General features: G+C 35.0%; 3 protein-coding genes across 5 annotated transcripts; 2 read left to right on the plus strand and 1 right to left on the minus strand.

The window, feature by feature from the left end:
- Positions 1-1766: 1766 nt before the first annotated feature.
- Positions 1767-4274, minus strand: LOC142518750 (small ribosomal subunit protein eS1). The gene is made up of 7 exons (XM_075621564.1): positions 4184-4274; positions 4025-4072; positions 3843-3948; positions 3038-3175; positions 2773-2958; positions 2415-2615; positions 1767-2063 (listed from the first exon to the last, which is right to left on the minus strand). The coding sequence occupies exons 1-7, from the start codon at positions 4192-4194 to the stop codon at positions 1971-1973; spliced, it is 783 nt and encodes a 260-aa protein (XP_075477679.1). The 5' UTR covers positions 4195-4274; the 3' UTR covers positions 1767-1970.
- A 1334-nt stretch (positions 4275-5608) lies between these two features.
- Positions 5609-9590, plus strand: LOC142519152 (uncharacterized). 2 transcript variants are annotated; one of them, XR_012813716.1, is made up of 9 exons: positions 5609-5868; positions 7078-7171; positions 7247-7297; positions 7379-7552; positions 7879-8046; positions 8263-8382; positions 8650-8783; positions 9074-9250; positions 9303-9590. XR_012813716.1 is itself a non-coding variant. In XM_075622087.1 (8 exons), the coding sequence occupies exons 1-8, from the start codon at positions 5726-5728 to the stop codon at positions 9129-9131; spliced, it is 942 nt and encodes a 313-aa protein (XP_075478202.1). In that variant the 5' UTR covers positions 5609-5725; the 3' UTR covers positions 9132-9590. The 2 variants fall into 2 exon arrangements, 1 of the variants encoding a protein (XP_075478202.1); XM_075622087.1 differs by having other exon boundaries at positions 9074-9590.
- A 1612-nt stretch (positions 9591-11202) lies between these two features.
- Positions 11203-27555, plus strand: LOC142518590 (uncharacterized). 2 transcript variants are annotated; one of them, XR_012813591.1, is made up of 7 exons: positions 11203-11431; positions 11523-11681; positions 15109-15186; positions 15295-15420; positions 15511-15600; positions 26958-27206; positions 27537-27555. XR_012813591.1 is itself a non-coding variant. In XM_075621381.1 (6 exons), exons 1-6 carry the CDS (start codon positions 11344-11346, stop codon positions 27044-27046), a joined length of 630 nt encoding a protein of 209 aa, XP_075477496.1. In that variant the 5' UTR covers positions 11203-11343; the 3' UTR covers positions 27047-27231. The 2 variants fall into 2 exon arrangements, 1 of the variants encoding a protein (XP_075477496.1); XM_075621381.1 differs by lacking the exon at positions 27537-27555 and having other exon boundaries at positions 26958-27231.

Here is a 27555-nt window from a genome sequence, read left to right on the forward strand (position 1 = left end):
GAGGCCAATTTATACTTGAATTCATTATAAAATGTTCAATGTGTTTCAAGTCTTGAATTGTAATTCAATTAATTTCCATAATTCTTCCGGAAATCAGCAAGTCATACTGGTTCCTTGGAGATTAAATATTTGAGCAAGGTCATGCTCTCCCTGTCCCAAATTAAATACTCGTACTTTAGTAAGTAGCTATTTTTTTAATGATATTTTTTTTTTTGGTGATTGATGTTTCATGTACAAAAATTCTTCTACGATCGTCTTACGATTTAATTTTATGAGACAAATCTTTGATATAATCCGATCCATGAAAAAATATTTTTTTTAAGTATTGTTATTCACTACAAATATAAAATGAGTCAGATCTATCAAATTGATATGAATATGTAATATCGTTTCACATTATACGTTTACTTGATAGGCTTAGGATCAATTCTTGGCTAACTGAGAACTACTCTGTTTCATACGTAAGTAATCTTTTTTATTGTTTGATGTGCATAGTATCAAGAGGCAAACTTAAAAAAAAAAAACAATTAAAATAAGCTTTATCTATATAACTTCCTATAAGATGATTAATATTTACATATCTTTTGGAATCCTTCAAATTACGAGTGTTTCAGAGAGTTTTCAAAAACACTTCTTGGATTATAGCCGAGTGAAAATGTTTTTGGAGTGTTTATAAAAATCAACTTTTTCTTTAACTTTTATAACTTTTAACCAGAAACTAGAAGCAAGATTGAGATTTTTTTTTCATGCTTCTGTTTTTTGTTAATAATTAAAATTATAATTTGACATTTGAATTCTTGAAAAATTTATCATATTTCACAATTACTCTCAATTTTTATAAATATTTTTGGATTTTTTTTTTAAAAAATGTTAAATTGTATATATGTATGAGTTTCTAAGAGTTTCAAATGAAATTCATAAAATTCAAAATCAATTTTTATTACAAGCATTTTATATTTTAAAAAAATTTATAATTTATATTTCTAAATTTATTTATTTATTTTACATATTTTGTGCACTTATACAAATTTTTTCATTTGTTTTTTTATTTTATTAAATCTTATATAAATTTTCAAGTTTAAAAAAAAATAAATTAATTTTGATATGAAATATTCAAAATATAATAATAATTATATAAATATATTGTTGATTATACGTGAGTACCAAAAGTTATATAATTTAAAAAGATAAATGTTAACGAATCAGTTTTTCTCCAAACACTCAAATTTTAGCTTATATTGATTTTATGATTTTATTTCCAAACATTCTCTGCTTTTGCTTCTCACCGCTTTAAAAAAAATTTCTAAAAAAATCATTTTAAAATAATCAAAAACCTTCTAAAATTACAATAGATCTTGTATAAACTCCCCTTGCAATTTAAGATCAAGATGTTTCAATTTATTAAATTTCAGATATCACACGGACTTCTTGATTGCACTAGAAACAGAATAATATATCCTTCAAAATGAATTTAATCTGAGTTTTATGGTTAATTTGTAAGCTGCCATTGGACTCGTTCGCATTCGAACAAGTTCAGGTATGGATCTTTTTTATAATATTATCATAAATCCATGTTCGACTTGAAAGTTTCTGATCTATTTAATAGAATAGGTAACCGATTGCTCCTAAAATTAGAAATTACTCCACGAATATAACATATGCTATACATAGAAATGCAATGGAATTTTGAACTGACAATCTGAGATGGCAATAGATCAAATAGAATCCAGAAAAATCAACACAACTAAATGAGAATGGAGACCAGATTAAATCTAAGGATCAAAATTAACATAAAATGACAAAAATTCGCATTATGACAGCTTTAACCAACGCATCTCAAAAGGAACAAAACCATTTCCAAATTCACTATAAAATTTTAAAAAAAGTACATGTGCGTTACCCGCTCTCAGGATAACTATAAGCCAGCTGCAAGGCACAAAAACGAACCGAGGTGGTATGGAATTACAAACCTAAGCACCAACAACTTCGGTTGCCTCAGCCATTGTCTCCTCAGCTGGTCTTTCCAACTTCACACCAACATCTTCGCTATAATCACCATGAACCTACCATGATAAAACGAAAATGACATAAAAAAATCACAAAAAGAATGATGTTTTAAACTCTAAACAATCAAAATGCAGATGAGGGACTACTACTCATAGACCCAATAGTGAGTTTTGTTAAATGTTTTAAGCCACCGAATTTCGCAGCTGACCGAGGAACTGTCTGGGGGGGGAGGGGGGCAAAAAAAATTCGGGGAGGGGGCGGGTGTTGTTGAAAGGCATCCAGATACAATTACCTACTTAGTTGGACAAAAAGAAATAAATATCAAAAGAACCCATAACTACCATTCGATGGTTAAAGTTTTTAACAATATACCAGATATTTATGGAGAGAGGAATAGTAAAGTTTACCTCCATCAACTTGCCGAGGTCAAATTTGGGGGCTTTCAAAATCTTAACCTTCCGAATGTACACATTCTGCAGGGGATAGATGCTTGAAGTTGCTTTCTCGATCTCTTTGCCAATTGATTCAGGAATGAACTTCTGAACCAAATCCTTCAGATCACAAGATTGTGCCTGGTTAACCATGATCTCTCGCATCTTCCTTCGAATCTATAAAAAAGGCAATACAGGGTTAGATAACAATGAAAATCCGAAATCGAACATTTGAATTGTTTTGCATTTCTTCATAGGTCTATATTCCATAACCCCGTATAATATGCGGTTTTATTGAAAAATATGTATGCTTCAATTTTTAAAAAATACGTACTTGACGAATCTGGCTGGACTGGGCGTAACATGTCCTCTTCTGTTGATTCACACGCTTCTTGGTGAAGGCAATGCTAAACATCCTCAAAGTATAGTTGTCCGTTGTCTTGACATCAACATGAGCCTCAATCAGCGATTGCCATTTCCTGACAAGTGACCTTAATTTATCGGTAGTAAAGTCCATACCCTGCAATTTCAAATATGATATTACAATTAGAGACACACCAAGTGCGTACTGATAAAATCTGTCTTTTCCATCTTCATACCCAAAAATTTGTGAGAACATTCTTTCCCTGAACATCCTCAGCTCTCAAGCGGATCTTTCTGAAGGCATGATCTTCATCACCTTGCAGATCGGCCAAGGAAGCCTCAAACACACGGTGCTTGAGTCCTTCAGATGCAATCTAAGAAAAATGCCCAGAGACTTATGCCACTTTTGAGCATCCAATGCACCGTTAAAATAGATACGTACAAACTACAGAAGTTAAGTGTCAAAGGAATAGAAATCCATATCCAACCAACAACCTTAATCTCCCATTCAGGTTATAAAAGAAATCTGTATTCAACCAACAACATTTATCTCTATTCAGGTATTAAAAAGAAATTCATATTCAACCAACGATATTAATATCTATTAAGGTATTAAATCCAGCAAGGAACCGTAAGATAAAAGGAAAGATGGAGAAGATTAAATTTAGTACCTTCAATACCAAAACAGGAAACAAACCTAGAAAGTGGCTTGCAATAGATTACCAGATAGACACTGATTTATGCTTTCTAATTAATTTCGTCAAAAGCATAAACAAAATATACATGTTCTTCAAATCTAGTTCGGACAAAAAAAAACTACCTAGCTGAAATACAACAACGTTAAAACAAAAACTCAGAAAAACCAAATGAGATACAAATTCTGAAATTATAATCCACACGTGGACAACGTCATTAGAGATCAAAATACGAATGAAACTACATAAGAAAAAACCATGAGATCGCAAGAATAACATTCAGCTCCACATTACATAAAAAGTTTAAATTTAGACCAAAAATTAAGTAATACTCTTAAAATTATACCTTAGTACCCTGAGTACGAGTGACAAGGGTTTTGCCAACATTTCTAGTATTGAAGATGGACGGTGCCTTAACATCGTACCAATCCTTCTTAGCAAATGGATCAGCCCTGTAATCCATAAAAAGAATTAGCAAATCGCTTCGTTAGGTTACATTAAGACGCAATTGATAATAAAATCACTCACGCTTTCTTCTTGCCTCCCTTCTTCCCCTTCGAAATCCTCTTGTTCTTACTGTAAAAGGAAACAATAATGAAATCCAAATTAAAAAAAAGAGTATAGTACGGTTGTGGTTGCACTTCATAAAGTGACGATATAACAGATGTGTGGAGAGCCAAGGTTTACCCGACGGCCATGGCTGCTGAGTTCTGGTGGATGAAGAGAGGAAACTCCTGTGTGAAATGTGATCAGAAGGAATGAATGCCTTGGCTTTTGTTTGGGTTTTATTATATCCGTGGAGACATAATGGGCTTGCTTTATGGGCTGATTATTTGAATGTTCAAATTTCATTAGGCTTTTAGTTTGGGCCGGACTATCACCTATTTAATTATTAATAATGAATGTTAACTATGTAATGGAATAATTTATAATCACATTGCTTAACTTTTTTTTTTTTTTTTTTTGTGTTGTCTAAATGAGTAAAAGAAATTTTAAGAATAAATTATTGATTTTCAGATAAAACACTTAAATTAAATATTTAATCCAATGCTTTTAGTTTTTTGTATTTGTATTAATAATGATGATTTTTTTATCATAATATTATTTCGGAATAAACGAGCAGGTGGGGGCGATCGATTCTTATATGAAAAATTAAATAAAGTGTTACTTGAGATTCTTGTAAATTTTTACCCACCCAAAATCTGTTGAAATGCAAATCACTCTCCCTTGGAACAAAATTTTGTGAAAGTTTTTTATGTTTGCTTTATGTACTCTATTTGACTGTGTTCCATATCTCAGTATGTCGGCCAGAATTAGAAACAAAACCCAGGCAGAAATTGAAAACACCATGGAGGCTGGGAATGTAAGACTAACAAGATTTATTTATTTATTTGAATTAGACCCACCGAATGTTTTTGGGCCATAATTTCCAGAAGAAGCTGCATTATGGTGGTTAAAGAATGAATCAAGAGTCGGAAGCTTTAGAATGTTCCGATGACAACTCTAAACTAAATTTTTTTTTTTTTTTTTTTATCTTCCTTATTTTTTCCCTATCTCATACCTATGCGTTTTCCCTTCTATTCTTCTCCGACAATTTTAGCAAGTCAACAAGCTCCAAACTTTCATCATTTTTTTTGGAATCGTTATTTGTTCGGTATTTTGAGCATTTTTCAATTTTTTTGTTAAATATTTTAAAATGAGATCATGTATAAACAAATTTTGATTGATTTTCAGTTTATGTAGACTGGTTTAGACTGAATTTAGTTAATGTGAATTGTGTCAATTGATTTTCAATTTATATCATCTGATGTAGACTAAATAGACCGAGTTTCACTGGTTTTCAGTTCAGATCGACTATTGTCAATTTATTTTCAGTTCATGTCGACAAGGGTCAACTGACTTGTAATTCACATGGATCGGTGTTGACAAATTTTAATTTAATGTAGACAGGTGTCGAACTGATTTGCATTTTTTTTATTTTTCAGTTTTAACAATCAAGAAGAGTCGTGACAAAAGTTCCTTTAAAAAAAAAAAGGTTGCAAAACAGAAGGAAAACCACTACGATTTATTTGAAGCAAAGCGCTTTTTTTTGTTTTGAAAGTAAAAGCGCTTTTTCTTTGTCTAATTGTAATGGCAACTAACAGAGAAGCCCAAATACTTAGCAGGAACCCTAACCAAAACCAAAATCCCAGATCCTGATAAAGTTATTTCAAGATAAAAGATCGAAAAATGGGTGAATCAGAAGAAACGGCAGCGAAGATTTCATTGAAAGATCAGGGAAATGAATTTTTTAAAGCCGGGAATTATCTCAAAGCTGCTGCGCTCTATACTCAGGCTATCAAGCAGGACGCTTCAAATCCCACTCTTTATAGGTGTTTGTTTTAACTTGTTTTCATGCATATCTCATTCTCTTATAACTTTTATGGGGTTTTAAGTGTTGGTATGGAGTTTCAACTTTGCGTCGATATCGAATTATGGAATATATTATTGTTTTTTTGCCTTCTCGACTGTTTTTCAAGGAATGTTTAGGATCAAATACACATTTAACTCTATATAATGTCGTTTTATTTTGATGAGAGCTACTGTTTTCTGCTGCAACTTTGCAATAGTTTACCTTTGAATTACAGAGGTTCTAGTTTCAACCTTGCAAACTTTGTCTATTTCGATGCCCTGTTTCTGTCTCTGTCAAGATTGGATTTTTTTGGTGTGTTGATGATGTTTTGTTCACCAACTCTTCATTAGATTTTCGTGTAAGTGTCTCCTTATCTTCTTGTTGCTTGTACAGAACGATATTGTTATCATAGATTTGAGCCTAACTCCACCCCAAAACTTAGCTCGGGGAACTGTACAAGTCCATATGTGGTACTTTTACAGCCGATTATCCACATCTAACAGATATTGATAGATCCATCGAGAATGTTAGTTTACTTTAGGAAGTTGGCAAGTTATAATTTTATCTCTTTTTGTGAATAAAGAATGTATTTGATGCTTTTGGATGAGTATTTTAATTATTTTGAACTGTATGTGGTTTAGTTGGACCTAGAGATCTGAAAAAGCTAGAGTTAGCATATTGTGCCGCACAGCTTCATATAAGCTATTTACACTAGAATATATTCATAAAAAATATTAAAAGAAGGAGATTAGGGAAATAAAATTCATGGTTCACTCTATTTCATGAATTAATTTTTGAGGAAACAACAGTAATCTTCTTGGTGATGGTGTTGTTATGAGTTTGACAATGCTGCAATATCCTTAATTTAGATATATTCTTGCATAACATGTCAAGCTGTAGAATTGAACTCAACCTGCTTCCCTTTTTTTTGACTTTATGCTGCATGCCATTTCTTTTTTCCCCTGACCTGGCATTAGCTTAAACCCGAACCCTGCACCTTAGCAATTTCTCACCCTGCTTACATTGAATCTTGTCGAGTCCAAACCATTGGATTCTTATTGGGACTTAAGGTTTACTTGTTGATTTGTCAAATTGAGGAGGTGCTCTGTAATATGCTATTTTTTAGTATTGTATTTAAAGTTTTCATAGTTTTTACTATATTTTGACATTTTTATTTTGCTCCTCCTAGCAATCGCGCTGCAGCATTCCTGAATTTGGTAAAACTTAACAAAGCACTTGCTGATGCTGAGACAACAATCTCTTTGAAGCCAGATTGGGAAAAGGTACACATTTGATTGAAATGCATCTTTTATCCGTCAGCCTTTGGCATTAAAAAATGCTGCTGAACGTGCCTGCAGGGTTATTTCAGGAAAGGGTGTGTCTTGGAGGCTATGGAAAACTATGAGGATGTATGTATTATTTGTTCTGCTTGTTTCAAAATCTAATTTCTATCAGCATCCATTGGTATTGATTTTAGCTTATTTTTTTAGGCCTTAGATGCATTTCAATTAGCCTTGAAATACAACTCACAAAGTTCCGAGGTGTCAAGAAAAATCAAGAGGCTCACACAATTGGCCAGGGATAAGAAACGAGCTCAAGAAGTGGAAAATATGAGATCAAATGTTGATATGGCAAAACATTTGGATTCAGTCAAATCAGAAATGGTTAGTTTGGCTTGTAATAGAAATGAGTCATTATTTGTGTTTGTTACTGTGCTCAACTAGTTTATAACTCTATCCTTATCTGCTGTTGTATTCTGAGTTATTAAATCATGACTCGTCAGTCTGTTTGGAGGAATAAGTTTGAGTATTTCTATTCATTTTTGGATTGAATAATCAGTCCTGCGTAGTCACCAAATGTATATGGAAGAGCCTAAATACCATAATTTTTTACCGCTTTATATGCTTTTTTACACTATTATCACTTTTATTTATATAATCTTATTATTTGGTGCCCCTTTAAGTTTGAGTAATTAATATTTGTATTGCAGGCTGGAAATGATTGTTGCGACGATATCTTTGCTTTGCTAGTTGAAACAATGGAGACGGCCATAAAATCTTGGCATGAAACTTCTACTGTGCCTCCTAGAGTTTATTTCCTGCTTGACAAGGAAAAGACAGACACTGAAAAATATGCGCCAGCTGTTAATATTGATAAGGTATAGAACTTTGGTATTTCAAATTTTGCAATGATTTTGTTTTTACATAATTCTCTTTCTGATATGGTTGTCTGAAATCTTTATTCTCGTTCATCTGATGGTGTAAAATTAGTATGGCCTCAGTTGTGTGATTATGTTCTCAACTCATGCATATCATCGTTAACTGGGACAATCATGACTGCATATTAACAACATTATTTTTCCCGCCAATGCCAGGCATTTGAATCACCACATACACATGGCAGCTGTTTTTCATTCCTCAGGCAGTATGCTGAAGATTCTTTCGCTCGAGCTGCTTGCTTAGTGGCACCCAAAAGCATAATTTCCTATCCTCAGGTAAATTCTTTGGGTTAATATATATGTGTATATATATATATATATATCACCTTGAACAAAATTGAGTATTAATTTGTTTTGTTGTCGACATCAACACTAGCTAGTATGAGTTGGATGCTGTTGTCTGGAGTAACCCTGTAAAATCAAATGACGTCTCCTCTTAACTTTCATTTGCAATCTGATTTCAGAAACCAATTATCAAAATATAATCTCTTTTTTAATGAGAACCATCAAATTTGAGTTCTGCTTCTGATTCTCTTTTTGTAGGTGTGGAAGGGTCAGGGATCAAGAAAATGGAAGCATGGACAGAATGATGGTTTCTTTTTTCAATTTGAATCACCTTCTTTGCGAAAAATATGGTTTGTTCCAAGTTCTGGTGAGAAGGGGCAAACCTTGTGCAGGTCTGTCACTCTCTCTCTCTCTGTAGCACACACTGACATTTAATGAGTTAAATAAGCCTATAGTTCTTGCAGTAATTGATTCCATCATAATTACTCACAAATATCGAAACTCATTCTAAATCCTAAGAAACTTGTATATGTATATGGTTTATGAATAACCAGGACAATGCCAACTATGAAAATGGCTGGGGTGTGTGCAATGATGCATCATTAACTGTTCACCCATGTATTAATAGTGAAATATGCATGTTGATTACCAAAATTCTGATGTATCCCCTTGTATTTATCAGGGATCCTGTTACCTTAGACATCAGCGTGCATGAAATTCTCCCTCGATTATTCAAGTAAGAATCTTGGACGGCACAAGCCATGTTCGTTTTCCTGGATGATAATACTTCATTGGTTGTGCTGTTGGAGGCGATTACGGTGCTTGCAATTAAAATTAGGACATCGCCACAATCTTTGCGATCCTGTTGTTATAATTTTGCACAGCCATTCTATCCATATTCGTGCAGAAGCATCCTAATCTAGATGTTCATTCTCAAACTGGGTAAGATCTCTGGATCCGGGTGCAATTGCATTTCGAGAAGGATAAAAAATTCGGAGCAGTAGTGTGTAATATTGATCGTGTGGCTTGAATTCTGCTTGTTTGACCATTTGCTTGCTTCTCAAATCACTTCCATCAATCTCTCAAATTCTCGTTCAGTTCATTATTTGTCATAATAACCTTCTCTTGATGTAGCATAAGACTTTTATTGGGATTTTCCCGAAGTTTTGAAATTAGTAATCGAAATATAAATTTTTGTTGGCTATATGTCATTTAAAATTGATTTGATATTTTGTTATATGACGAGGATGATGAGCTATGTTTGGTCAAAATTAACACTGTGTCTAATACTACCCCATCATATATCGCTATGATAATCGTGTTATATATTATCATTAATTCATATTTGGAGCAAAACCAAAATTAGAACAATGAAATTTGGTTCGGTCGCTACGATAAATTAATTCATGTATTTTCTTATAAAAATATCCATTGCACCATTTACACTCATCTCATTATATCACTTTTTTTCCCAAAATCAATCAACCGGGACATTGAACTTCAGTTCATATTTAGAAGTGTCAATTTGAGTGAGTCGAGTTGATGCATGTTATTATTAAAAATTGTTCAGTCCGAAAGAATCCGAAAATTTACAACCCATCTGACTCAAATCGATCAATCTGATTTTGATTTTTTTTTTTTAAAAAAGTACATAATAATAATAATAATTTTTAAATATATGGGTCCGTTTTCTCCATTTATGAATGGTTTCAAGAATATTAAAAAACAAGTCTAGAATTTCTAAAATTTTGATTTGACAAGTCGAAATTATAACTAGTTTAAGATTAAATCTAATATGTCCGGTTTTGCATTTGTTAGCACCTCACTTAGATGACAAATTTCCGAATTCAACAAATAATATGATATTTGACTCAAATAAAAAAAGGTATTGAAGAGATTTTTCATTCTATTAAATAAATAAATAATCGAATATATAGATTTTTGGGTATGTGGATAATGACGAATCTTAAAAAATCATACTCGAATACTCGAAAAATTAAAAAATTATTATTATAAAGATAATGTTATTTTTTTGGATAATGATGTTATGATAAATTGTTTATAATATTTTGTTTTTTTATAACAATGTTTAATTCGTCAATTTTTATATTGTTTTCCTTGTCGTTCTCAACAATTTAGTAAATATTTATAACTTAATTTAAATAATTCAAATTTTAGAAAATACAATTATAGATAGGTAATATGATATATGGGTAGGTATGAATATCCAATCCTCCGATAAGTACGAAGATGAGAATAAATTGAATACTCGATAAAGATGAAGATTAATATAATAAATGAAGGCAAAAACTTGTGTGAGGCGGTCTCACAGATCGTATTTTGTGAGACGGATCTTTTATTTAGGTCATCTGTGGAAAAGTGTTACTTTTTATGCTAAAAATATTACTTTTTATTGTGAATATAGATAGAATTGACCCGTTTCACAATAATGATTTGTGAGACCATCTTATAACAGACTTACTCATAAATGAAAATGATGACCGAAGATACGAAATTTTACTCAAACTCAACTCATTATGATCTCAATAACTAGTTGTGTGTGACATCGTTCAATATCACGTAAATATTTTTTAATTAGAAAATACAAATTTTAAAAAACCGAAATTATCAAAAAATAAAATATAAAACTAAAACTCAATTCTCATTTCTCACAACACATTATACCAAAATTGCAAATCATTATTATAAAAAAATACACGTGGCTTGAGATAAAATTTAACTCTAGAAAGAAAGTACACGTAAAGGCATTTTTTAATAATAAATTTATTAATGAACTCCCAACGACCGGTGTTTGAGCATACCCACGTTTGGTTTTTCAACTGTATGCAAAATTTCCGTAGGGAACTCTTCCTGTTTCATTAAACACAATTAAATACCCATTAGCTCCGCTCCCTCCCTCCCCTATTCTAATTCAATATTTGTGCCTTGATCATGGCTGCGGTTCGTCACACTGTTGTTCTTGCAATTATCCTTGTTCTTCAATCTTATTTGAGCACATCCAATTCCGCCCCTTTGTTTGGTTTGTCTCTTAACCCTTTCCCGGTTAGTTTCTATTTGGGAGATCGCTGGATTTTGTGAGAATGTAAACTGTCTTTTGGTACTGCGCGCAGGGAATTTGTGCCAAGAAAGTAATCTGTGCGGGAAGGGAAATTGCTTAGCTTCAAATAATAGCGCTTTTGGTTACACATGTGAATGCGATTCTGGTTGGAAACAAAGTGGTGATCAAGACGATGAATCTCTCCAGTTCTTGCCTTGTGTGATTCCCAATTGTAAGTTCTTTTCCTTTAACAATATGTCGCGAATGAATTTTTTTTTCTTTTTCCGGTAAATTAATCTATTGCGACGATATATATTTCAAGTGTATTTAATACCTACACATAGCTAATTAGTATTTAATTCACGGACTATTATAAATTAATAAAATCATTATAAAAATATTGTAAATAAAAAACGGTTATAAAAATAGTATAATCCGTAGTTAGCTGTTCCGGATTCAGAATTTTTTGTCAGATTCAGAGGCTGGCCCCGTGGAGGGTATAAATAGACAGGCTCTAAAATTTTGGTGAGGAGTCTTCATGCCATTTCATTTGTTTTCATTGTACTGAATGGTCAAAAATTGTTAATGAATGGTCAAAAATTAATATCCTTGCAAAAAAAAAAAAATTTTGTTAATTAGCATTTGTACTTTCATATAATGTTAATTTCACCTTTATATCATTTTGCATGAACATAAACATAAATTATAATATTATATGTTATATTAAATTGATCAAATTATAGCGTGATTATACACTATTTCTTAATAAACACTTAAAAATTTTTTTCCCAAAAGCTATTAAATAATTTTATTTTTCATATTTGTTAAGTAACCTTTTGCTTGAATAAATGCTAAAACAATTTTTTCCGTAGTTCTGAGTTACATATCACAATATTAAAAAAAAAAACCAATTTTAAAAATAAAATTACGACAATAATAAAAATTATATATATAATTACCTGAATACACGCACATAAGTGGAACAACAAATAACAATGATGCTTCCTCAATGTAACGAATTAAGCTTCCCCAGTACATGTAAAATAAAACAAAAAACATATTTGCAGTTTTCTCAGTTGAACGAATTATGGTTCTCAAAATTTTTTCTTCTTCGTCAAAGTTTGGTAATTTATAAATGCAGTGAAATAATTGAATCCGCAACAATCTGTACCGGATTCATAACATTTTCATTTTTAAAAAAAATATGAATCCGGAACAAACTGTTGCCGTTTCATAAATCCACGACAGTCTACCTGGATTCATAACATATTATTTTTTTTAAAAGATAAATCCGCAATACTCTAACACGGATTATATGAATATGTGTCAGAGTATTGCGGATTGTTATATTTACATAACACATTCTCAAACGCTATATTCTTCTAATTTCTTAATAATTTTATATTATTTTTTTAAAAAAACCCGATATCTTGTGTATAACATAATTAAAAGTCGAGACGAACTTGAGATATTTAAATGTTGATAAAAACTTGTGTAAGACGGTCTCACGGATCGTATTTTGTGAGACGAATATCTTATTTGAGTCATTAATGAAAAAAATATTACTTTTTATGCTAAGAATATTATTTTTTATTGTGAATATCGATGGGTTGACTCGTCTCACATATAAAGATTCGTGAGACTGTCTCACAAGAGACCTACTCTTGAATGTTTTGTGTGAGAATGGGAGGATTGGTGGTTTGAATAATATATTTAAATTGCATTTTGGAAGTTGTGTATGAATAATGAAAATATTTATGTTATATACATGTATTTAAATAGAGACAGTAAGTTGATTTGAGATATTGTTTTTTAGAGAAGATATTTATATTATACACATGTATTTAAATTGCGATATTTAATCAAAGTTGTGTCTCAAAATATTTATATTTATTTCACAGATATGTCCATACGAGATCATTAAATTTTGTTTTGAGAATATTGTGTTATGGTCTCAAGACATTTAATAAATAGTTATTTGGGTAACATTTAATAAATAATTAAATAACTATGTTTTATCACGCGCAATTCATGTGCCTACACACTAGTGTGTAACATAAAATGTCTTACATAAAGTTATGTGAAACAGTTTTATTGGTCTATTTTGTGAGACGAATATTTTATTTAGGTCATTAATAAAAATTTTATTATAAATATGGTTAGGGTTGACATGTTAAAAATCCGTGAAACCGTCTCACAATATATCTACTCAAGATATAATTACAAGAAAATCTTAATTCAACAACACGTCAAAGACAACGTTTTTTTTATAAAAACCGTTGTGCTTTGTCTTTGAACAACGGTTTCAAGAAAAACCGTTGTCGTAGGCTCAAAAAACCCGCTCATAGACAACAGTTTTTAAAAAACCGTTGTCTTTGATATGTCTACGACAACGGTTTTTATAGCGTAGACAACGGTTTTAAAACCGTTGTCGTAGACATATCAAAGACAACTGTTTTTAAAAAACTGTTGTCTATGAGCGTGTTTTTTTGGGCTACAACAACGGTTTTTAAAAACTGTTGTCTATGAGCATATTTTTTTTAGGATACAACAACGGTTTATAAAAACCGTTGTGGATAGGCTTTTTTTTTGGACAAACGACAACGGTTTTCTTAAACCGTTGTAGATTAACGTGTTTTTTTTGGAGAAACGACATCGGTTTTAGTCAACTTTTGTGGATTAGCGCGTTTTTTTGGATAAACCACAACGGTATTAGTTAACCGTTGTTAAAGTAACGAAGGTTTAAAACAAAAACTGTCGCTAACCATCGCCACATTAAAATTGCGACAGTTTTCCCAAACCGTCGTCGATTTTAAATTAGAGACGGTTTGACAAAAACCGTTACTATTTTAAATCGACGACGGTTAAACAACTGTCGCTATTCGCGGCGAATAAATAAAATCCGTTGCTAATAGCGACGGTTTTACCAAAAACTGTCGTCAATAGCGACAATTATACCAAAATCCGTCGCAAATTGTCTATAAATACTCGCATTTTCGGTCATTTCCTCCCACATCTATAATACATTTTCCTCTCTGGTATGATTTTAGTTTCAATTTAAGGTAAGTTTTTCGTTTCAAATCTTGGTAAATTTTTAATTTTTATTTAAGATTATGAATTCTTGGTACAACGACGACGATTTGCTAGAAATTGCTATTGAGCATGTTAAAGAGAATCCTCATTTGTTGACTCATTTGTTGACGGCTGTGTATATTCATGAATATGCGTAAAAAAAATTTATTTTACTTAAAATATTAGCGACGGATTATGACTAAACTGTCGCTAATTAGTGACGTTATTATTCTAAACCGTCGCTAATTATAGCGACGATTTTGAATTATTCAAAATCGTCGCTAATTAAGTAATGTTATTATTCTAAACCGTCGCTAATTATAGCGACGGTTTATTCAAAACCGTCGCTAACTAGCGACGGTTTATTCATAATCTGTCGCTAATATTTTAGACGCTTTAGTCATAATTCGTCACTAATTACCATCGCTAATTTAAAAAAACCGTCGCTAATTGAACCGTTGTCGTAGAACGCACTTTCAACAACACTGTCAATTACAACAGTTGCAACAGTGTCTACGACAACGGATTTGTCGTATAACGTTTTTGTTGTAGTGAACAGCGAGATGAATTTTGTATTTGTTAATCAGGTTCATTAAACGACGACTGCGTCAATGCCTCAACACCGGTGCCTAACAACGACAAGCCTGCTTCATCGTTCTTGGATCGTACGTACCCTACTTTTGATTGATCCTTTCACATAATATTTAAATCATATATTCCTCATGTAGATAATTTTGCGTGTTTATATAATTTCACAAATTTGGCACTCGTAGCATGCTTCTGGACCAATTGTGGAGGTGGGAAATGCGTGAAAACCTCTGCGTTCAGATCTACTTGCGTATGTGGAGACGGCTACTACAATTTGTTCAATGCCACTAATTTCCCATGCTACAAACAATGTAAGAACACACACACACGTACACCGTGCGTGAATTAAATATGTTTCAAAGTTACAAATTAAAGGAAATGGTGTTGAATAAATGAACAAGGTGCATTCGGAGCAGATTGCACAAGTCTTGGAATCAGCTTGGGCAACACATCAACTTCATCTTCCCCTGCAACCCCCAGTACTAGCAACGGTAAGACGACAGATTCTTTCGATCCTTTTTTCTCGCCTCGACTTAATTATTTGTGGATAAATTGTCGGCAAAGACTTTTCAGAAAAAGGTTGGCAAAAATTTTAAAAAACGTGGGTCGGCAGAATTTGACAAAATTATAATAAGAATACGCGTTTTTAACGCGTTTTCACACTGACAGGAAGTTCTATAAATAGAGCTTCATTCCTTTATTTCAAATCATCCCTTCTTCGAGTTTTCTCTCATCTTATAATCATTTAAGTGCTTAGTTCTATAATATTTGTGAGGTGTTTTGTTTTCCTGTATTAAGAGAGTGTGGGGGGGGGGGGGCCTTTAGCTCCTAATCGTTATTACAATGCAATCTGATTAGGGTTAACTAATTACAGCGGAAAACGAGTTTAACTTTTCTTTACAATGAGCCCAAATCATTTTATTTGAATACTAAAAATAGTATTTAGTCTCACATCATAAACATGCACACACGTAATCAAAACCAATCACATACAAACATCTCATATCCTCGGGACATGCCCTGGTATATAGATACATATACATATATACTGGGAACAAGACATAAGCATAAAACTTCAGCCCAAGCTGTGGCTCCCTCCAGAAGTACCCTCTCCGGTCTCTTGATATCCTGGAGTACCTGCCATTGTCCACACACAAAGACAACAACGGCCCCCCTTGGGGGTGAGCAATGCTCCGTATGGAACAACAAATCATAAATACCACAGATATCTAAACAATGATATATGGTATGCAATGCATGTATGTCGTGGAGGTATCAGGTCAAATGCCCATCCACTGAGCACATGTCAGAATCAATTGAATCGCTATCAAATCAATGCTCGAGCTGGCACACCGACCTCAATAAGGGATACTCGTATGATAGCGTCGACAAAGCGCCATCAAATCCCAAATCTCATATCCAATCATCGGGGCCACAATTGTCTATGCTTTACGGGTCATATAATACCAACATATCAATTATGTTCACAAACCCCAGAATCCAATCAAATCATATCAGGGTATCCAAGGATCATAGCTCAACGTGCATGTCATGTATCGATGTATGCATCAAACGATGTGTGTTAACAAAACATTTATTTTATACATCGATATCTCAATCTCAATGTCATGTATGCCACATCAATCAACAAATAAGGCATATAGACATGTATTCTCATTCCAATCAATCAAATCAATCCGACATATATCATATAATACAGATACATGTCGTATGTTACCTGGTCGCAACATACCTTAATTCTTCGTTTCCAATTGATGTAGCCTGAAGATATTGATATTACACTTTATCTACATCAATAACATACTCATTCCAATCAATAACATACTCCAAATCATTAATATGAGTTTCAAATATCATTTGAAACTTCAAAAATTCATATCAAATCCAAATCAGATCATAATTCAATTCCGACTTCGAATATGAGTTTCTTGTCGGTTATTCTACTACATATATGAAATTCAACTTCAAATACATGTTATTCCAGCACTTTGATATTTAGAGCTGCTGGAACCAGAAGAAAATTACCTCAGTCAGAAGCCCTCGACGCGACAATCACAAATATATAATTTGTTTCGCGTTTAGACAGCGTTTCGAAGTCAATTTGAACGGAAGAAAATCAAAATTTCTCGTGCCTCTCGAACTTTCTGAAAGAAAAGTGAAGAAAGAAAGAAGAAAAGGCTTATTTTTATCTCCACCGTTTCGACGCTCGGGCGGTAGAATTCTCGCGCCCGAGCGCGAGACATTCTGTCCCAGAGCTATTTTTGTACCGCGCTCAGGCGGTCACATATTACCGCTCGGGCGCGGCATGTTCTGTCCAAGAACACCCTCATATGCTATATTGGCGCTCGGGCGGTAATCTTCTACCGCTCGGGCGCCAGATGTTCTGTACAAAATATCGATTTTGTACTTATTGGCGTCCGGCTTCTCCACTCGAGCTCTTTCAACGTCAAATTCGTATTAAATACTTATTTTCTCAATTCCATTGTCAAGATATACATCAAATACATAATCACATATCAAATTCATGAATTATCGATAATCACATAAGATTTACGATAATACGATACACGGTCCTTACATTTCTCCCCCACTTAAAAGATTTCGTCCTCGAAATCTCAAACATCTCTATATACATAACATTGGCAAACATATATATGTTACCAGTTATAGTACATATTAAAACTAAAATCAGTAAACGGATCAGAATGCATTGAATACAATGGAACAGGTGGAATAGAATCAAATAAGTGCGGATATGATTCTCGCATCTTGCTCTCCAATTCCCACGTCGACTCTTCCACACCATGTCGTGTCCATTGTACTCGAACCAACGGAATAGATTTATTTCGCAATATCTTTTCCTTTCAATCCATAATGCGAACAGGTTGTTCAACATAGGAAAGAGAAGGATCAAGTTCAACCTCGTCAGGTGCAAGTACATGCGATGGATTTGGTTCATATTTCCTCAACATAGAAACATGAAACACATCGTGAATGGCAGATAGAGCTGGTGGCAATGCCAATCAATAAGCAAGATCGCCAACTCGATCCAGAATCTCGTATGGACCAACATATCGAGGAGATAATTTCCCTCGCATGCCAAATCGAACAGTGCCTCTAAAGAGAGATATTTTCAAAAACACTCTGTCACCTTTCTGGAATTCCAAGGGTCGTCTTCGTTTGTTCGCATAACTCGTTTGACGATCCTGAGCAGCTTTCATCCGCTGTCGAATTAACTGAACCTTATCGTTCATTTCCTGTATCATTTCAGGTCCAGTCAATTGTCTATCATCAATTTCATCCCAGAATAACGGTGATCTACATCGTCTCCCATATAGAGCTACAAACGGTGCCATACCGATACTCGTCTGAAAGCTATTATTATAAGAAAATTCTACCAATGGTAAGGCATCTTACCATCCCATTCTGAAGTCCATCACAACAGCACGCAACATATCCTCTAACGTTTGAATCGTACGCTCAGTCTGGCCATCAGTTTGAGGATGATAGGCAGTACTCATAGCTAAACGCGTACCCATCGCTTCTTGAAAACTACCCCACAATTTAGAAGCAAATCTGGGATCACAATCAGATACAATTGAGACTGGCACACCATGCAGCCTCACAACATTCTCAATGTATAAACGAGTCATTCTCTTATAAGGATAAGTCCGCTCATACGGAATGAAATACGCAGATTTCGAAAGCCGATCAATAATGACCCAAATAGCATTACATCCATTGGGCGAACGAGGTAAATGAGTCACAAAATCCATAGCAATATGTTCCCAATTCCATTTCGGGATTTCAAGACTATGGAGCAATCCTCCCGGTTTCATTCTCTCGGCTTTCACTTGCTGGCAGACAAGACATTTAGAAATAAACTCAGCAATATCCTTCTTCATACGTTTCCACCAGAATTGAGGTCTCAATGTCAAATACATCTTTCGGCCTCCAGGGTGAATACTATATTTGCTACAATGTGCTTCTTGAAGAAGGGCAGATTTCAAATCAAAATCATCAGGAACTACCAGCCGACCATTAAGTCGTAAAGAACCATCAGAAGAAATCTGAAATCCAGACTGATGTCCAGCATATACAAGTTCTTTCGACTTTTGGATCTGAGCATCGCTTCCTTGGGCCTTTCGTATTTTCGATATCAAGTTCGGCTCAATTTGCAATGCTGAGACAGTGACAGAATTTCAATTCGAGTGAAAAGTCCAGCCAGAATTACATATATCCTCGTGTACCATGGCGACACAAACAGAAGCTAGAACAGAATCATAAACTTTCCGACTAAGGGCATCCGCAGTAACATTCACCGATCCATGGTGATATTGAATCTCACAATCAAAATCCTTCAGGAGATCCATCCATCTGTGTTGCCTCATATTCAAATCAGATTGAGAAAAGAGATACTTCAGACTTTTATGGTTGGAATAGATAACAAACTTTTCTCCATACAAGTAATGGCGCCAAATTTTCAAAGCAAACACAATGGCGGTCAATTCGAGATCATGAACAGGGTAACGTGTTTCATGAGATTTCAATTGACGATACGCATAAGCAACCACTTTGCCATGTTGCATCAGAACACAGCCCAAACCTTTACCAGACACATCTGTACATACCACAAATCCTCCGGTACTTGAGGGAATAGTAAGTACAGGTGTTATGGTCAATCTCGTCTTCAATTCAAGAAAACTAGCTTCACATTTATCTGACCAAATGAATCGTTGATTCTTCTGCGTCAGTTGAGTAATAGGTTTAGCTATTTTCGAAAATCCTTCAATAAAACAACGATAATATCCAGCCAAACCCATGAAGCTACGAATCTCAGGAATATTCGTAGGTCTCGGCCAATTCAATACAGCTTCGACCTTCGTAGGATCAACAAATATGCCATGTCTCGAAATGACGTGGCCTAAAAATACCACCTTGTCCATCCAAAATTCGCATTTGGACAATTTGGCATATAAATGACTAATACGAAGAGTTTGAAGTACCAGTCTCAAATGTTCAGCATGCTCCTTTTTCGATTTCGAATACACAAGAATATCATCAATAAATACAATAACGAATCGGTCAAGATAATCTCAAAAGACACGATTCATTAAATCCATAAAGATAGCAGGAGCATTCGTGAGACCAAAAGGCATAACCAAGAATTCATAGTGGCCATACCTCGTACGAAAAGCAGTTTTGGGAACATATTCGTCTCGAACTCGTACTTGATGATACCCAGAACGAAGATCAATCTTCGAGTATACAGAAGTACCCTGAAGCTGATCAAATAAGTCATCAATACGAGGAAGTGGGTACTTGTTTTTCACAGTAGCCCGATTCAATTGTCTATAATCGATACACATTCGCATAGTACCATCTTTTTTTCGAACAAATAAAACTGGAGCTCCCCAAGGCGATACACTCGGTCGAATATATCCCTTATCGAGAAGATCCTGCAATTGTTCTTTCGATTCTTTCAATTTCAATGGTGCCATGCGATAAGGAGCTTTAGAAATAGGCGCAGTCCCCGGCACCAGATCAATACTAAACTCAACTTCTCGATGAGGAGAAAAATCAGGAATCTCATCGGAAAATATATCCGGGAATTCTTTCGCAACAGGAATCTCAGATAAAGAAGACCCCTTCTTCGAAATATCAATAGCGTAAATAAGATAACCCTCATCTCCGCTAGTCAAAAGTCGAGACATTTTCAAGGAAGATACCAATGGAATTTTGGCTTGGGAACCCTTGCCATAAAAATTCCACTTGGGTCCATCAATCGGTCAAAATCGAACCATTCCATGACAACAATCAACAGTAGCTCGATTCGTCATCAAGATATCCATGCCAACAATACAATCAAAGTCGTGCATTGGGAGGACAATCAAATTCAAAAATACCATATTATCCTCATATATCAATACACAATTATGCACAACTTGCTCAGACAGAATAATCTTTTCTGATTCTGAGTCGCAGGGCAGGCTGCTGAGCTGACACCGGAGGTAGAAGAGTATACTGTGGACCTCATCTCCTAAGTCCAGCCTCGGCTGCCTTGGCTCGTTCAGAAACACATCAATTCGGCTATCAAGACAACACATTATTCTCTTAAAAACACATAAATAGTCCAGAAACAACATAAGTATATATAGCAGGATGCAATCCATTCACAAACATGTTATATTTTGCCTTCGCATTCCCAGCTGCGTGAGGTGCATACTTCAACATAGTAGAAAATTTCGAAGCATATTCTACAACAGTCATCGTTCCCTGCTGCAGACTATTGAATTCATTCTCCTGAGCAGTATAATAGGATGGAGGGGAATACTGCTCCAAAAACTGGGCCTTGAAGACATCCCATGTGACTTCAATCCCGGTCTCTTTCAATCCAATCTCAGCGGCTTTCCACCAAGATTTAGCTCGGTCTTTCAACTGATACAAAGCAAGTTTCAGTCTCCGAGCCTTGGAATATTCAACAATATTAAACAGATGCTCAATATCCTTCAACCAGGCCTCTCCTCTTTCAGCACTCTCAGTGCCAAAGAACCTCGGTGGTTTTAGATCCTGGAATCGAGCCATCACTACATCCATGGACAATCCTTCAAATTGCCCAACTATTCTCTCAGTACTGCTACTCGCAGTTTCATTTGTGGGATCCATCTACAAATCAAATGATGAATATCACAAATCAATATCAATTTCATAATCTCATCATCTCATATCATCAATCTCATCAGATACTTACTCAAATCAAATCAAGTAAGAGCAAGTAATACAAATAAATCAAACACATACGCACAATTCATTTGTGCATATTCAAGTGTACACAAAACTCAATCGAGCATTCCCAGCTATGCTGTGATACCACTCTGTGTGGGGGGCCATTAGCTCCTAATCGTTAATACAATGCAATCTGATTAGGGTTAACTAATTACAGCGGAAAACGAGTTTAACTTTTCTTTACAATGAGCCCAAATCATTTTATTTGAATACTAAAAATAGTATTTAGTCTCACATCATAAACATGCCCACAGTAATCAAAACCAATCACATACAAACATCTCATATCCTCGGGACATGCCCTGGTATATAAATACATATACATATATACTGGGAACAAGACATAAGCATAAAACTTCAGCCCAAGCTGTGGCTCCCTCCAGAAGTACCCTCTCCGGTCTCTTGATATCCTGGAGTACCTGCCATTGTCCACACACAAAGACAACAACGGCCCCCCTTGGGGGTGAGCAAAGCTCCGTATGGAACAACAAATCATAAATACCACAGATATCTAAACAATGATATATGGTATGCAATGCATGTATGTCGTGGAGGTATCAGGTCAAATGCCCATCCACTGAGCACATGTCAGAATCAATTGAATCGCTATCAAATCAATGCTCGAGCTGGCACACCGGCCTCAATAAGGGATACTCGTATGATAGCGTCGACAAAGCGCCATCAAATCCCAAATCTCATATCCAATCATCGAGGCCACAATTGTCTATGCTTTACGGGTCATATAATACCAACATATCAATTATGTTCACAAACCCCAGAATCCAATCAAATCATATCAGGGTATCCAAGGATCATAGCTCAACGTGCATGTCATGTATCGATGTATGCATCAAACGATGTGTGTTAACAAAACATTTATTTTATACATCGATATCTCAATCTCAATGTCATGTATGTCACATCAATCAACAAATAAGGCATATAGACATGTATTCTCATTCCAATCAATCAAATCAATCCGACATATATCATATAATACAGATACCTGTCGTATGTTACCTGGTCGCAACATACCTTAATTCTTCGTTTCCAATTGATGTAGCCTGAAGATATTGATATTACACTTTATCTACATCAATAACATACTCATTCCAATCAATAACATACTCCAAATCATTAATATGAGTTTCAAATATCATTTGAAACTTCAAAAATTCATATCAAATCCAAATCAGATCATAATTCAATTCCGACTTCGAATATGAGTTTCTTGTCGGTTATTCTACTACATATATGAAATTCAACTTCAAATACATGTTATTCCAGCACTTTGATATTTAGAGCTGCTGGAACCAGAAGAAAATTACCTCAGTCAGAAGCCCTCGACGCGACAATCACAAATATATAATTTGTTTCGCGTTTAGACAGCGTTTCGAAGTCAATTTGGACGGAAGAAAATCAAAATTTCTCGTGCCTCTCGAACTTTCTGAAAGAAAAGTGAAGAAAGAAAGAAGAAAAGGCTTATTCTTATCTCCACTGTTTCGACGCTCGGGCGGTAGAATTCTCGCGCCCGAGCGCGAGACATTCTGTCCCCGAGCTATTTTTGTACCGCGCTCAGGCGGTCACATATTACCGCTCGGGCGCGGCATGTTCTGTCCAAGAACACCCTCATATGCTATATTGGCGCTCGGGCGGTAATCTTCTACCGCTCGGGCGTCAGATGTTCTGTACAAAATATCGATTTTGTACTTATTGGCGTCCGGCTTCTCCACTCGAGCTCTTACAACGTCAAATTCGTATTAAATACTTATTTTCTCAATTCCATTGTCAAGATATACATCAAATACATAATCACATATCAAATTCATGAATTATCGATAATCACATAAGACTTATGATAATACGATACACGGTCCTTACAGTGTGTGTTCTTTTTGGAAACACAGTGAGTGAGTTGTACACCACAAAATATTATAGTGGAATTCTTTTCATCTTGCCCGTGGTTTTTACCCTAATAATTTTTAGGGGTCTTCCACGTAAATCTTGGTGTCCAGTTTATTCTTTATTTTCGGGTTTTATTATCTTAAATTCCTTTCGTGGGACCAACAAGTGGTATCAGAGCCTTGGTTTAAAATTTCTTAAAATTCTGAGTATGCTATGTGGTTGCAGTCTAGACTGATCTTCCACATCAGAAAAGATTTTTTTGAGATTTTTTATTTAAGGCAGGATTATTTTGTCCAGTATACTAAAATTGTTGTAGACATAATGGCGGGCATGTACGAGATAGCAAAGTTCAATTGAAGCAATTTTATGCTGTGAAAAATAAATATACAAGCAATTTTAAGAAAGGAGAATTTCTTGGCGGCTATTGGAGATAGACCGGTGGAGATTACGGATGATGGAAAGTGGAATGAGATGAATGATAATGTTGTTGCCAATTTACACTTGACTATAGCAGAAGAAGTTTTGTCAAGTATCTCTGAGATAAAAACAGCCAAAGTTATCTGGGATACTCTGACAAAGATGTACGAGGTCAAGTCGCTACACAACATGATTTTCCTAAAGAGAAGGCTTTATACTCTTCGGATGGCGGAATCTTCATCGATGACCGACCATATCAATACACTAAATACTCTATTTGCCCAACTCACTTCCATGGGGCATAAAATAGGGGAAAATGAACGTGCGGAGCTTCTACTTCAAAGTCTACCAGATTCATATGATCAACTTATCATCAACATTACCAACAATATTCTTATGGGCTTTCTAAGATTCGACGATGTCTTAACTGCGGTTCTCGGAGAAGAAAGCCGGCGCAAGAATAAGGATGATAGGTTGGTAACTTCGAAGCAGGCAGAGGCTCTACCGATGATAAGAGGAAGATTTATGGACCGTGACTCCAGTGGGAGCCAAAGGCGAGGTAGATCAAAGTCGAGAAGTAAGAAGAAAAATATTTACTGCTTTAATGTGGCGGTAAAGGGCACTTCAAGAGAGAGTGTACGAGTATCGATAAAAGTTCTCAAGGAAATGTGGTCAGTACTTCAGGCAGTGGTGAAATATTATTCAGCGAAACAGCAACTGTTGCAGAAGGCAGACACAAATTTTGTCTATAAGATCAAGCGTGATGGCAATAACCAAGTGGAGCGGTATCGTGCTAGATTGGTGGTAAAAAGGTATGCTCAGAAAGAAGTCATTGACTTCAATGAGATATTTTTTCCTGTGGTTCGACTTACAACAGTCAGAGTAGTGTTGGCATTGTGTGCGGTGTTTGACCTACATCTAGAACAGCTAGATGTGAAAACGGCATTTCTTCATGGAGATCTTGAAGAAGAAATCTATATGCTCCAGCCAGAAGTTTTTGCGGAGAAAGGCAAAGAGAACTTGGTTTGCAGGTTGAACAAATCTATGTACGGTCTCAAACAGGCGCCGAGGTGTTGGTATAAGAGATTTGATTCTTATATCATGAGCCTTGGATACAACAAACTGAGTGCAGACCCTTGTACGTATTTTAAGAGGTCTGGTGATGATTTTATCATTTTGCTGTTGTATGTGGACGACATGTTGGTAGCAGGCCCCAACAAAGATCATGTCCACGGATTGAAGGCACAGCTGGCTAGGGAATTTGATATGAAGGACTTGGGACCAGCAAACAAGATTCTAGGGATGCAAGTTCACCGAGACAGAAGTAACAGAAAGATTTGGCTTTCCCAGAAAAATTATTTGAAGAAAGTCTTGCAACGCTTCAACATGCAAGATAGTAAGTCAATATCGACCCCTCTTCCTGTTAACTTCAACTTATCCTCCGAGATGTGTCCTAGTTGTGAAGCAGAGAGGATGGAGATGTCTCGAGTACCATATGCATCAGCAGTGGGAAGTTTGATGTTCGCCATGATCTGTACAAGACCGGACATTGCTCAAGCAGTGGGAGCAGTTAGTCGCTATTTGGCGAATCCTGGACGAGAGCATTGGAGCACTGTTAAGAGGATCCTTCGATACATTAAGGGTACCTCGAATGCAGCATTATGTTATGGAGGATCAGATTTTACACTCAGGGGCTATGTCGATTCAGATTATGCAAGTGATCCTGATAAGAGGAAATCTACTACTGGTTATGTGTTTACACTTGCAGGGGGAGCTGTAAGCTGAGTTATCTACAATGGAGGCAGAATACATGGCAGCTACTCAATCTTGCAAGGAGACAATATGGATTAAAAGGTTATTGGAGGAGATTGGATAAAAACAAGGGAATGTTCCTTTGTTTTGTGACAGTCAGAGTGCCTTGCACATCGCAAGAAATCCATCCTTTCATTCCAGGACAAAACACATTGGAGTACAATTTCACTTTGTGCGGGAAGTAGTAGAAGAAGAAAGTGTGGATATGCTGAAGATACATACAAAGGATAACATAGCTGATTTTCTGACCAAACCAGTGAACACTGATAAGTTTGAGTGGTGTAGATCCTCAAGTGGCCTAGCAGAAACGTAAGCAGCAGGGAATGTCAAGATTGAAAAGATGTGTGGAGATGTGTTTGATTCTCAATCAAATCTCCAAGTGGGACAAATATCGGCAAAGACTTTTCAGAAAAGGTTGGCAAAAATTTTGAAAAACGTGGGTCGGCAGAATTTGACAAAATTATAATAAGAATACGCGTTTTCACACTGACATGAAGTTCTATAAATAGAGTTTTTCTCTTATCTTATAAGCATTTAAGTGCTAAGTTCTATAAATAGAACTTCATTCCTTCATATAAGAGAGTGTGTGTTCTCTTTGGAAACACAGTGAGTGAGTTGTACACCATAAAATATTATAGTGGAATTCTTTTCATCTTGCCTGTGCTTTTTACCCTAATAATTTTTAGGGGTCTTCCACGTAAATCTCGGTGTCCAGTTTATTCTTTATTTTCGGGTTTTATTATCTCAAATTCCGCACGTGAGACTAACATAGATAGTATATGATCAACGTGATTAATTAAGTTGAAATTAATATACTTTGGATGTTTTCAAATTATATTACGCCATTCAATGATGTTCGTATCATTGCATTCTGTGTTTTGATGTATAAATGGATGTGCTGTGTTAGGGGGGGAAAGCTTGATCAGGAGGGCTGGAGTTGTGTGTTTGAGTGGCATGATGACAGTTTTGGCAATGGTTGTGTGCCACTTTGTTTAATTTAAATACATAGCAATAATCGGGGCAAGCTCCAAAATGTTGTACAATTTTAGGGCATATGATTTTCACGACAGCTAGTGCGATTTTGTATGTACGTAATTGCGATTGTAATATGTCTGTGTACTAGTGGTTTTGAAGAGTACGATGGCTAATATTTGTAGTGTAAAGGTGCATCTATTTATAGTAGATTTTTGCAAGTTTAAAAGATGAAGATTACATTTTAACAAACAAGTTATATATAAAAATTTGAATAGTATTTTTTAAAAAAAGTAATATGACAGATAAATTAATTTTAGAGATTTCAAGATATAACGATGATAAGTCATATTGGACTATTTTCAACTAGTCATTCGATCGAATGAGAAGAAAATGTAGCTTTGCGAGCTAGTAAATGAGTTGCATCATTAGCATATCGACGTTTATGTTAAATATACTTAAAATCGTCGAGCTCTAGCATCGATTGAATTTCGAAAGGCAAAACACGTGGAAGGTCATACTCTTCGCAAGGT

The sequence above is a fragment of the Primulina tabacum genome, chromosome 11, assembly GCF_025594145.1.
Source record: "Primulina tabacum isolate GXHZ01 chromosome 11, ASM2559414v2, whole genome shotgun sequence".
Taxonomy (NCBI): domain Eukaryota; kingdom Viridiplantae; phylum Streptophyta; class Magnoliopsida; order Lamiales; family Gesneriaceae; genus Primulina; species Primulina tabacum.